This window comes from Colobus angolensis, unplaced genomic scaffold (genome assembly GCF_000951035.1).
Source record: "Colobus angolensis palliatus isolate OR3802 unplaced genomic scaffold, Cang.pa_1.0 Scaffold132, whole genome shotgun sequence".
Taxonomy (NCBI): Eukaryota; Metazoa; Chordata; class Mammalia; order Primates; family Cercopithecidae; genus Colobus; species Colobus angolensis.
In genome coordinates this window covers 1,268,039-1,281,877 of record NW_012114400.1, presented here as the reverse complement: position 1 = coordinate 1,281,877, position 13,839 = coordinate 1,268,039, and the positions used below count along the sequence as shown (strand labels likewise).

The following is a 13,839-nucleotide window of genomic DNA, read 5'->3' as shown; positions in this document are numbered from 1 at the left end:
CTGAGGTCAGGAGTTCAAAACCAGCCTGGCCAACATGGTGAAGCCCCATCTCTTCAAAAAGACAAAATTAGCCGGATGTAGTGGCACACACCTGTAATCCCAGCTACTCTTGAGGCTGAGGCAGGAGAATTGTTGAACCCAGGAGGCAGAGGTTGCAGTGAGCTGAGATTGCACCACCATGCTCTAGCCTGGGTGAAAGAGTGAGACTCCGTTTCAAAAAAAAAAAAAAAAAAAGTAATTAGAAATTTATGCTGAGAAATTATATATAATGTTAAAATTACATGATATTGAACTCAGAATTTAGTAGCTGTATGTGGATTCTGATGATATCAAAACATGTGTTGCCTAGAATCCTCTACTCAGGAATGGATCATTACAGAGCACTCAATTTTCTAAATATCTGAAAGCTTGCCATCTTCAATGCAAAGTATTCTTTAGTCTGCTTTAAAAGTTTGGTTCCCCACCCCCCCCCACTTTCTGTGTGTATTTTTTCTTTCCCTTTACTATGTGTTTAGTGTTCCTGGCCACTAGTCTGTATTTCTGCTGCTAATTTGCTATGAGTTTGGAATCTAAATAAGTTGACTGAGAGGCAGTAGGAGAGAGTTGGACGTGGAATCAGGAGTATTTTTGCTGAATTTCACGAATTAAGAATCATATGGGCATTGGCATAATAAAAACAAGTCATATACAAGATACAAAAGATCACTGTAGTCTTAGAAACTTTGCCATAGCAACACCCAGCAAATGCAAGAAGAGTATAGAACTGTATCTTCAAACTTCTGAAGGAAAAGAAAATGGTCCAACCATTTTATAACCATTCAAATTGTTTTTCAAATAAGGCAAAATACAGCCTAACCCAGGAATATCAGAGAACTGCAATACCCATGATGCTCGTATTTTAAAACAAATAAATAATAAAATACCTGAGTACATCAGGCAATCAAGAGATAAACAAAATAAAAAAGAAATTGGAGGAGCCTTAGAAAAATGCTGTGTGTCAACTCCACTTGAATTGTCACACTACCAATTTGGGGAATTACGGTTTCAGAACAGAATGTAGATGTTATAAACCTTCAAAGTCCTTGTTAAAACATCAAAACTTTTCTTTCTAATGGTTATAAATATAAGAGAAATGAAAAAATAGCAAAACTGTTATTTACCATATGGTAATTAAAAATATTAGAAACATTGAAATTTAAAGTGCTTTCATTTTATTTTATTTTTATTTATTTTTTCTGAGACGGAGTCTCTTGTTGCCCAGGCTGGAGTGCAATGGCGAGATCTCGGCTCACTGCAGCCTCTGCCTTCCGGGTTCAAGTGATTCTCCTGCCTCAGCCTCCCGAGTAGCTGGGATTACAGATGCCTGCCACCACACCCAGCTAATTTTTTGTATTTTTAGTAGAAATGGGGTTTCACCATGTTGGCCAGGTAGTCTTGAACTCTTTGCTTAGGTGGCTTACCCACCTTGGCCTCCCAAAGTGTTGGGATTACGGGCATGAGTCACTGCACCCGGCCTTATTAATTATTTTTTTTAACAAAAAACTCTTAATTAAGAGTAGTTTAAACAGTGCTTACCTTTCTGCCTTCTCATTGTATAACTTCAGATATGGAGCAGGTATCTTTTCTATACTTGGTGAATTGGCATACTCCTTTCTAAATTTGGATCAGCTTTAAATATTTTGTCCTTTGCTCTTTCAGTGTCATGAAATATCTCTGAGGATTTCTTCAATGGGAAGTTTTTTGTGGGCATAACATGTTATGTGTCATCTTCAACCTTTATGTCACAGCCACTTAATGAGTGTCAATAACCTGGCCTTTATTACGTTTCTGTGGCTGCTTATTTATAGTCTCTTGAATGGAGAAAGTGACGACATTCCCATGGTCAGCTAAAATTTGTTGATAACTTCATTTATGTTCAATTCAGGTTTCACTTTGCATTGTCACTTTTTATTTTTTTGCCTGACTCTTATCTTTGTTGGCTAATTCCCCTTTGATTTTTCAGTTTTGTAAACTGTTACATAGGGTTATCACGGGGTGACAAGGAGGCAACATACACTCATCTCCGTGTGAACTGAGTAAACAGAGTGATCATTCACTTGACAGACTTTGAAAGAAGTAATGTGATTGATTACCGATCATCATGAGCATGTTATTTACGTAGTGATTTGTGAACTAAAGAGCTAGCATCAAAGTTTGTGTTTTATGTAATTACAGTTAATATATCATGATAACTGAAATTTGAACCATGTTGTTGGGTGTGTAACGAAATTGTAGTAATTGAAACTTGTGCATAGTGAGACCATACAAAGTGAGACTGCCTCTAATAACATAACTGACAAAAATCCTATATTGAGGGGGAGAATTATGAGTATGTTAATCCTATTATTCTTGGCGCAGGGAGTTAGTATTACCTAAAGTTGAAACATGTACTTAACACAATGATTCTAACTATATTATATTTCTCGTAATTATATTTTATTAATTTTAGAGGAATCTTTCAGAAACTGCCGCTTGGTGAAGGAAATATAAAGATCAACAGGTCTTTATTGTTTTATTCTTTTCTGTTAAGACCCGTGGCAAGTAGGTAGAAATGTTCTAGTCCAGTTTCGCAAAAGCAACCACTCAACTTAAAAGAGCCTAGCTCTGGCTCGTGACCACGTATTCAGGGCCACCAGCATCAACTCCTGTGCTCTTTGGGCATTAACGTAACTCCCACTAAAATCTGTCTTTATCCCTAATACCCATGTTGTGATCAGTGCAGCTTTATCTTCTATACTCCACCGTTTAATTTTGGTACTTGAAAATTTCTTAAGCTCAACTATGTGTTAAAAAATAATTTATAACATTGATTTAGCATTTCATTGTGTTTGTAGTGGTAGGGAAGGAAGATTCCTCCATGTACTTCATTACCATCTACACCAGAAATGATCTGTCATGGTCATTCTTAAAAAAACAAAAATCCCAGTAATGCAAACTATAAAGTACCTATTAATAATATTAAGAAATATGTGCAGCCTATAGGATGAAACTGAATTCATAAAAGAATACCTGAATTAATACAGTGACCTACTGTATTCTGAGAAAGGAAGACTCAATTGGTAAAGATACCAATTGTCCCCAAATTCGGCTCTTCCAATTAAAATTTCAGTAGAATTTAAGGAAATTTCAAAGTTCTCCAGAAGGGTAAACTTAATAAAATAATTTTCATATAATAAATTAAAATAATGGTTTATTGATTTTAATGATGATTAAAATTTAATTTTAATTTTTATAATTATTTAAATTATTGATTTTAATTTTAATTATTTTAATGATAAAATAATGGTTTTGGAGTAAGAATAGGCAAATAGGTCTGTAGAATGAATAAATACTACAGAAACATGTGTTTTGTGAAAAGTTTAGAACTAGTGAACCCAGTATTTCAAGCCGTTGGGGAAAGGATGGATGGTTTTAAATGTAGTATTTACAAAATTATCTATTTTGGGGGAGCAAATACAGTTACATTCCTATTTCATATTATAAATGAAAATAGATTCCAGATGGAATAAATATCAATACAAAAAAAATTATAAGAGTGCTGTTTTCAGAGGCTCAGGGTATCCTTTTAAAGCATGCTTGAAAGCCAGAAACCGTAAGGTAAAAGCAAGATAAAGTCAAAAGCCAAACAAAAGAGAAAAATATTTACTGTATGTAACAAACATAATGTATGAGAGGCTCTTTTGGCCAGAAAAAGCAACCAGTAGAAAGATGGGCAAAAGATAGACATTTCAAAAAAGAAATAGCAATGGATAATACAAAAAGATGTTTATCTTTATTAGTAATGAAACTTTAGATGCCATCTTTTACCTAGGAGATTGGCAAAATGTGAACTATTGATCATTTCCTATGTTAGTGAGAATGTAATTGAGTGTAGATTTGTGTCCTCAATTTGTAGCATTTACCAAAAATTAGTTATACATACCTTTGACCCTAATGGGTCTATTTTTAGGTATCTAATACATAGAAATACTGGCATATGTTCAAAAGATACATGCACATAGGTGTTTATTGCAGCACTGTTTATATAGTGAAAAATTGAAATCAACCTCCGTGTTCATCAATAGAGGGATACTTTGAGGAGTGGGCACTGCTAAGGGGATAGACTCTGGAGTCAGGGTACCTGGCTTTGAATTCTGGATCATTTACTGGATGTGTGATCTAGGCTTACTTAACTTCTCTGGGCCTCAGTTTTCTCATCCATGAATTGGAGATAATGGAATCTACTTCAGAGCATTGTGACAATTAAATTAACTAAAATATATAGATAGAATGGTGCTTAGAATATAAGTACTCATTAACTATTAGCTAATGTTATCAGTTTGTAGTTGTTAGAATAGAGTACATCTGTAACATTCTAGTAACATGGGAAGAAAACTCCATGATTTAAGTAAACAAATTTATTGCCATAGCAATAGGTGCATATGGCATGAACACCTGTTCATAAATACAATTTTAGAATAATATATGTGTATGTATTTGAGATGAATCTGGAAGGATAAATGCCAATCTTATCAGTAGTTACCTCTAGGAAGTGAGATTGGGGAGGGGAGGGGAAGCAGATTATCAGTTTTTTAAAGAAATTTTTTTGGTATTGTTTGACTTTTTTCCAAGCATGTATTACATTTCTAAGTAAAGATTTTTGAAAAGATTCCACAGGGTGTAAATTTAATACAACTTTTGACTAACATTTTAGTTTTTAACTGTGAAGAAGTTATGTTCTTAAAATGATGTGTGCTTTCTCTTATTTTCCTTAGTGACTTACTAAAACTTTCCTTGCAGGAACATGCTTACCCTGCTGATGAACTCATGCCTTTAACCTGTAGAGGTCGAGTTAGAGGCCAAGAGCCAAGTCGCGGTGACGTCGATGATGCCTTGGGAAAGTGAGTGTTAGTTAACACAGGGCATGGCATGGCATCTCAGAGTTCCCAAGTCTTAGACTTTTAGAGGCAGTTTACGTATAATATTTCTAGGGATTGGCTAAATTTTAAAGACTGTTTTATGTATTACATTATGCTTCTTTATTCCCTTCTGTTATCATTTATAAAAGATTAATCAGTTTACATCTTGGATCAGAGAAAAGTTAGTTATTAAGCTGCATATAACTTAAAATATATGTAACTTTTAAAATATTTATAAAGTCATTAGCACATCAGACTGTTGATGTTTTAATATTTTCATTTGTTTTCAGAGCTAATGAATGTTTCTATGCATCTTGAAGATGCATAGATTCATTGAACATAAATATTAAGGCTTTTCAGTTTTTTTCAGGGCTTTATAGGTTACATTGTACTGTAGATACATGAAAGTACTAATTTATAGAAACTACCAGTCAATAGAATGTAGATAAGTCTACTTGTACATTCATAAACTATTTAGAATTCTAACGTTTTATATCTTGTTACACTTGTTTCTTAGATTTTCTCTGACACTGATTGATTCTTTGGACACTCTTGTGGTAGGTTTGACTCTTCTTGGATTTATTTTATTAATTTCATGATGTGCACACTTAAGTATTATGAATGTGATCATAACACAGTAAGTATGAAATAGGAGCCTTCAGAATTAAAGATGTTCTGATCTTTGTTTCTAAATAAATCTTTTACACTGTTGAGTTGATGATGTCAAATGGAATTATGTAATATAATGGAGATACCCAAATAATTTATGGGAATGTCAACTTAAGTAATGGCACCTTAATTAGGAAGGTCCTTTTTTCCCCTCTTTGGACAAGGAGGTTGAAGCTATTGGAAAAAAGTAACTTTAGAAAATGCCATTGATGTTGTTCCAAAATGACATGCCACAATGATACCAAAATTGTTAAATTAGAATCCGTATATGCTGTGTTCATAAGCAAAAAATTAATTTTTCTCAGCAGTGATTTTTAGCACCAGCTGATCACTTCTTGGTACTCCTTTTCAACCTCATACAGTACAGAAATTTATTTCTGGTTCAGGACTGTGATGACAGAGGGGAAAGATTGAGTTACAGGTGTCATGATTTCTAAATACAGTATCTTTTTAGTGTTTAACTCTTAGATCATTATGGTATAAAAGTAGGCTTTTGTGAGAATTTTCCTGAAGGCATAATTCCCAACTTCCAGTTAATGTCCCAAGTCCCAAGTGGTGATTAGTCTTTAAAAAACAAAACAAAAAACCTTTGGGTTGTCAGAAATTTTTTGGAACTAGGCTTTTCTTCTCAATGTTGTTTCTGCATTCTTCTTTCACTGCAGTATTTTTTTTCGTTTTTTTAGAACAAAAATTCTCAACTCCAAAAGCAGCTCAGGAGGATCACTTGTGATTTAAAAAAAAATAGCCCCTCCTAAGTTACTCTGATTCAGTTGTTTTGGAGTGGGGCTGGGCATCCCTTCAAAAGCTGTTTCGTTCAAAAATGCAGTTATGATTAAGAAAAATCACGGTGGTTTAGATCTTTTTAGCTAGTCAGGGTTTGAAAGTCACAGCTTCATTTTTCAGAGATTAATGGAATATGCAAACTATATTTCAGTAACTATGAGAAAGAGAAAATACTGTGTGCCTTGCTTTTGGTTTATTGGTCTACGGTTTTCCGCATATAATAGGAGAAGAGAAAATATATACAAAATATCCTGGAAGGCAGATGACCACTTTGGGAAAATCTAAGTGGTGTTATTTATTCGTAACTATAGCTGGCTTATGCACATTAGGTCTATTTTGTTATTGGGGAGGAAATGAAGAGCAGAGCTGTGTACTGGAAAAAATCATAGGTGCATTTAAATTTGTTTCTCATTCTGTAATCTTGGCTTTATCTATAACAGGTTCCCCCATCATTTCTCTGATAGTGCTTAGTTGATTTTCATGAATATGGACCTTAGATACCATGCGTGTTTTAAAAAATATTATCAGAAATGAAGGAGAGCCAAGTGTAGGGGTGTGCACCTGTGGTCCCAGCTACTTGGGAGGCTGAAGTGGGAGGACTGCTTGAGCCCAGGAGGTTGAGGCCACAGTGAGCCATGATTGCACCACTGTACTACAGCCTGGGCAACAGAGCAAGACCCTTTCTCAAAAAAAGAGGGGGGAGAAAAAGTCGTTCCAGGCTATATAACTTTCCTGTGTTTACAAATCCATCTGGCAGCCATTAGTTCTTGTAAATGATACATCCTTCAGTTTATACCATTTATGTATTTTGGCACTGGTTCTCCAAATAGGGTCCCTAGTCCAGCAGCATCAGGATTTCTTGGGAACTTGTTGGAAATACAGATTCTCCAGTCTTATCCCAGGAATGCTGAAGCAGAAACATTGAGAGTGAGACCTAGCCGTCTGTTTTTAAACAAGCTTCTAGGTGATTCTGATGTATGCTAATTTTTTAAAGCACAGTACAATGATGCACTGCTTTGTAAACTTCAGTGTACTACAGGCTGCCTAAGGAATCTTGCTAATATGCAGATTCCGTTCCAGTGGATCCAACATAGAACCCAAGAGTCTGCATTGCTAGTAAACTGCCTGATGGTGTTCAGCAGACCACCTTTGTATGATGCAGCTGTGGTGTGACCTGAGTTCTGTCTTCTTGTGGCAGGAAGTAACAAGAAGTGATCACGTAATATTTTTATTTATGACCTTGACCAAATTGTTTAACTTCTCTGGGCCCCTGTTTTTACACTCAGAAGGGGCTAGAATGGATATTGGTCTCTGTTAACTCTGAGATACTATTTCTTTCTGATCTTTGGTTCAGAGTCAGATAAATAGCCCCGTTTGTTGAAACTGTCTTCAAGAGGAGTCAAGAAGAAAGTTTGATAAAGTCTTATAAATATTTAAAAAATGATACTTCATAGGATCTTTAAATTTCAGTCTTTTCAAGTGGGAATACCCAAAGAAACTTACTATATGTCATCATCATTTTGAAATGTAAAAGTTCATTTTGAGTTTTTATAGCTATCTTAAACATTTTCTTTTTAGTTTAAACAGAAGAATTAGAGGAAATTAAAGGACTTTGAAAGTTTTTTCTACATTTAGAAGGAATGCTATCTTGTACATTTTGTCAATGCAAGTATTAATATTTCTAATTTACGTTGCTTTTACTTTGTGATTATGTTTTCATTTTGTGATTTAGTAATTTGAAAATATTAATGGGACGTGTCACTTGCAACAGTACACACAACCTTAGTGTTTTCATTTTGGTCATAACCATAATCTGTGAAGTAGAATTACTGTTGTCATAGTTTAATCTTTAAAACTGTTCATAATTCCAGCCATCTAGTTTCTGTTGATTGTAATGGAGTCAAGCACTAACATTTTAAGCTAAGCTTACCTTTAAATTCAACATTACCATGAAATCTGTAGAAAAAAATAAATTGAAACAAAGGTAATGGGGAAAAGGATTAGACCTGAGGTTATCCTTTGTTATCAGCTAGGAGCTTAAGAAACTCATTAGGTAGTAGAGCTGTAAAAATGAATTTTCTAGCTAATTGTGGACAAAGAGAACTCTCTACTTTATTCTGCCTTAAAACAAATGTCACTGGGACTAATATTCTTGTTTGTTTTGATTTTGGAGAGAAGGGGAAAAGTTACTTTGTAGTTAGAGAGGTGGTTCAGGCCTTAAAGAAAACACATGGAAGAATCTGATTACAAGCTAGAGGAGTTCAAGAGGGAAGAATTCCCAGGAGATAAACCTAGGGAGAAGAATTAGATTAACAAAGTGATACTAAAATGTATATGTGTATGGAGGGTGAGGATAGTGGAACAGTATGTCTCATTCCAAAAGTGTTAGATGCACTGTATGCACCTGCATTTATTGCTGCCGACTTGATGTGGACTTTGAGATTGAGAAGGGAGAGCAGTCAGTTTAAAATCAGGCTTCATATTATGTTTTAGTCAGGACTTACCCTAAATTTTACTTTTACTGAATTTAGGGAGATACTCTTATGGAATGTTTTATAAATTAGAATTTTTACTGAAAGTATCAAATCAAGTGAAAAAGCACAACAAATTATTATCAAACAAGGAGAGATTAAACAGTTAAGTAAAAGAAAACTACTTTTAATGTACCTAGTCTCTAGGTAACATCTCATGTGCAGCGTTAATTTAGACTGAAAAATCATAGCAGCCTATGTGATGACAGGGGCCTCTTTTGTTGCTCATTGCAAGAATCCACAAAATTCTTAGTTTAGTCAGGATTCTAGATCTGCATGGTTAATAGTTGTAATTATTTTAAGCACTTAAGTCAGACACTCTACTAAAATCATTTTACATACATTATCTTATTTAAGAAAACAACCCTATAAGAGTAGATATTTCCTCTTTTTATAGATGAAGGAACAAGCTCAGAAGTGGAAGTAAGTTGCCTGGGATCGCAAAGATAGTGAGTGAAACAACCAGAATTCAAATCAGGGCGTGACCACAACATTGTATAGCCTCCTTAGTGAACGGAGCATCCATGGAGTGAAGCTAGCAGGGGATATATAGTTTAGGACCAATTGAACATGCTTTGAAGAAAGTGCTTTCTTCTGAGAATAAAAGCAACTTTTAGAATGTATCTGGTGAATAGGATGGTTTTTAATTTTGTGTTGACTTAGAAGCCAAATTCTACTGGAGCTCACCTCATGTAGCCTGGGTCATTAAGAATCCAGTTAACAGGTCTGATGATGGTAGCTTCAAAGTCCTCATAATATTTCAGTCTATGCAAAGAAGTGTATAAAGATGCTATATAATTAGATACTTCATTTTTTTCAGTTTTAGATATTATTACATTTTTATAATATACTTAGAAATATTATTTGTGTATGTCACTACTTAGAGTTTTAAAGTAGACATTTAATAGCTCATTCTAAGAATGTTTCTCCTTGACTTGGTAGAAAAGAACTTTATTTCATAATTTTTTTCTCCTAGGTATTAAATAAAACTAAAGAATTCGAAGATGCAGTGAGAAAAGTTTTAAGAGATGTTAATTTAGATAACGATGTAGTCGTATCAGTCTTTGAAACAAACATCAGAGTTCTTGGGTGAGTACGAAAGACACTAAAGATATAATTTTATTTTATTTTTATTTATTTATATATATTTTTTTGAGACAGAGTCTTGCTCTGTCACCCAGGCTGGAGTGCAATGACAATCTTGGTTCATTGCAGCCTCCGCCTCCCGGGTTCAAGCAATTCTCCTGTCTAAGCCTCCTGAGTAGCTGGGACTACATACAGGTGCACACCACCAAGCCCAGCTAATTTTTATATTTTTAATAGAGACGGGGTTTCACCGTGATGGCCAGGCTGGTTCGAACCCCTGACCTTAAGTGATCTGCCTGCCTCGGCCTCCCAAAATGCTGGGATTACAGGCATGGGCCACCATGCCCAGTCTATAATTTTAATATCAGAAAAGTTTAGGATATATTGTTTATTTCTTGATGGTAATCATGCAAGAAGTTTCTTGTGTTTAAAAGATGTAAGTTGAAACGTTATGAAACACAGAGCCTTATATGTAATCACTCACAGACGTCTCTAGACTCAAAGGTAATATCTGTATGTTGTTAAAAAGGGAATATAGGTTGAACATTAGTCAGCTACATCACAGGTTTTTCACCAGCTTATGTAATTTGTTAAAAATAGCCAAGCACCTCTTCAGGTAAGCCATATGAAACTGAATTTATAAGATTACCTCTCAACAACAGTTTGAAATGCTCTTGGGACTGTTTTTTTTTTTGGAGACAGACTCTCGCTGTATTGCCAGGCTGGAGTGCAGTGGTGTGATCTCGGCTCACTGCAACCTCCAACTCCCTGGTTCAAGTGATTCTCCTGCCTCAGCCTCCCAAGTAGCTGGGATTACAGGCACCTGCCACCACGCCCAGCTAATTTTTATATTTTTAGTAGAGACGGGGTTTCACCATGTTGACCAGGATGGTCTCGATCTCCTGACCTCGTGATCCACCTGCCTTGGCCTCCCAAAGTGCTGGGATTACAGGCGTGAGCCACTGTGCCTGGACAGGACATTTTTTTAAAAAGATGAAATTACAGGATTTATTAGTTCAAGTTTCAACTTTATTTAATTTTTATAGTTTTGATTAAATGTTATTGTAACTCCTTTCTTTTTGTCAAAGTGAGTCTACTCTTCAATTAAATACAAGAAATTGTACATAGTTTATTAATCTAGAGTGAGAGATTTTTATGTTTTAAATAATATTCTAAGTTAAAGACTTCATGGTGATACAACTAAATTTTTAAATTAAAAATTTGTTAAAATATTTGTTAGATTTGTTAAATGTAATATCTAGGATTTTCTTAAGAAAATTTAATCTATTTAAGAACACAAAATACTTCACAACAGGATAGAATATCTAATTTAAAAAAAAATTGATTCTGTAATTGTAATGGTTTGCCATCAAATGAGCAGACAGTGTTAAGTAAATAATGTTTAAATAAGTTTTGTTTTTCTTTAAATATATTAAATTGTATAACAAAGTACCCACACCTGTTTAGATGGTAACTTTTAATTGTCTATAAGATATGGATAATGTTTCATTTCTGTGATCCTAGGGGTCTTTTGGGTGGGCACTCCCTGGCAATCATGCTGAAAGAAAAAGGTGAATATATGCAGTGGTACAATGATGAACTTCTCCAAATGGCAAAGCAGTTAGGTTACAAACTTTTACCGGCTTTCAACACTACCAGTGGCCTTCCTTATCCAAGAGTAAGTACTTCTGAAAAATATGAGTCTTTATGTACTTTCTTTGCTGTTTTACAAAATGAAGTTTTGTGATCAGAACCATTGTTGTTCACCTGCTTGAGGCTGAAAAAAAATGCTTCAAAGCTATATAACAAATTTATATTTTCATTTCAATTAACTGATTATACTTCTAAGTGATGTGATAATTAGATTAGATTAAACTTTAAAAGGTTTTATTTCTAATTTCTATGGGTACATAGTAGGTATATATTAATGGGGTACATGAGATATTTTGATACGATCATACAATGCATAATAATCACATCAGGGTAAATGAGGTGGCCATTACCTCAAGCATTTATCATTTCTTTGTGTTACAGACATTCCAATTATACTATTTTAGTTGTTTTAAAATGTATGATACATTTCTGTTGACTGTAATTGCTCTGTTGTGCTATTAAATGCTATATCTTATTCTGTCTGACCTGTTTCTGTACCCATTAACCATCCCCAATTCCCCATCCCCACCAACTACCCTTCCCAGCCTTTGATAACCATTGTTCTACTCTCTACCTCCATGAGATCAATTGTTTCAATTTTTAGCTCCCACAAATAAGTAAGAACATTCAAAATTTGTCTTTCTGTGCCTAGCTTATTTCTTTCTTTCTTTCTTTTTTTTTTTTGAGATGGAGTCTTGCACTGTCGCCCAGGCTGGAGTGCAGTGGCACAATCTTGGCTCACTGCAGCCTCCACCTCCCAGGTTCACGCCATTCTCCTGCCTCAGCCTCCTGAGTAGCTGGGATTACAGGTGCCCGCCACCATGCCCAGCTAATTTTTTGTATTTTTAGTAGAGATGGGGTTTCACCGTGTTAGCCAGGATGGTCTTGATCTCCTGACCTCGTGATCCACCTGCCTCAGTCTCCCAAAGTGCTGGGATTACAGGCTTGAGCCACCGCGCCTGGGTGCCTGGCTTATTTCATTTAACATAGTGTCCTCCACTTCCATCCGTGTTGTTGTAAATGACAGGATCTCATTCTTTTTCATGGCCAAATAGTATTCCATTGTGTATATGTATAATTTAAGCTTTAATGTGTCATTACATTACAGATTAGATTATGCTGCAGAAGGAAGAACAGATGCTAGACCAGAACTTGAGCACAGAATTATTTGTGTAGAAGATATAATTGAAGCAGTTAGTATGTAGATGCTAACTGTCCAAAGGAGAGGATAGAGATAGAACTCACAGGACAGAGGGAGGGCATGAGGAGGAAGGACAGCCAGTAGAAGGTAAAGTACACAGAGATTTAAGAGGAGAACTGTAATGTAGTGTGGTGTAGTGTACAATATTATAAAATCCAAAGAAGGGAACTTCGAAAGGAAGAAGTGTTCTAGAAAACTTGAGAATTGGGTGCAAACAGAGCCATGAAGTTTTAGTGAATAAAGACGAAAGGATTCAAAGTAGGTGAAAGTAAATAGGAATGAACCACTCATTTTAAGATTTCTTCAGTGTTGGTAGTTAAAGGAGAGTTGGCAGTAAAGTCAGTTGAAGGAGTTTTGTTGGTTTTCCCCTTTAAAGCAGAGGGGAAGAAGCCACTGAAGATGGAAAGAGCTTTTTCTTCTGATTTATTTATCATTCTTTATTAACACTATTACTCTCTCCCTCTTGTCCGAGACAGACACCTCAGCCATTACCAAACTCTGTCAGTTTTTTTTCTTTTCTTATATTTGTCTTACTCTTTTCTCTCTTGGTTTATGCTTCAGAGCACTTGAAAAACCAGTATCACTAAAATCTAGTTTTTGTCAATTTATCTTCAAAAATTGTATGGCTCTTTGTATTGTATTGAGTGTCCCTTAACTTTCAGAATGTTTTATAATTTGGTAGTAGACTTTCTGACATTCTCTCATATTTCCATATCTCAGTGAAATCATTGTTCTATTTCAACCACAACAATCTATAGTGTCCCCAGAGTCTCTAAGTTTTTTTTTTTCATTCCATGCCTTTAGGCTTACCATCTCTGTCACCTGGCATAACTACTCTACCAATGTAAGTCAAATCAAATAAGGCTCATTTCCTCCATCAAGAAGTCATCCTTGACTGGAGATACAGCATGATATAGGGCAATGCTTTATCAATTTAGTGAGTTGTGACTAGCACTTTTTAAAAATTAAACAGACTAGA

The 13,839-nt window shown here is 35.1% G+C and overlaps 1 protein-coding gene across 2 annotated transcripts in view; it reads left to right on the top strand.

Moving 5' to 3' along the window:
• Positions 1-13,839, top strand: part of EDEM3 (ER degradation enhancer, mannosidase alpha-like 3) — a 67,338-nt gene that overhangs the window by 12,297 nt on the left and 41,202 nt on the right. For both annotated transcript variants that reach the window (XM_011934171.1, XM_011934170.1), the window contains exons 3-6: positions 4,819-4,919; positions 5,455-5,494; positions 9,897-10,009; positions 11,531-11,684. In XM_011934171.1, coding sequence (XP_011789561.1) covers positions 4,819-4,919; positions 5,455-5,494; positions 9,897-10,009; positions 11,531-11,684 — 408 coding nt within the window. The remainder of the gene's footprint in view (positions 1-4,818; positions 4,920-5,454; positions 5,495-9,896; positions 10,010-11,530; positions 11,685-13,839) is intronic.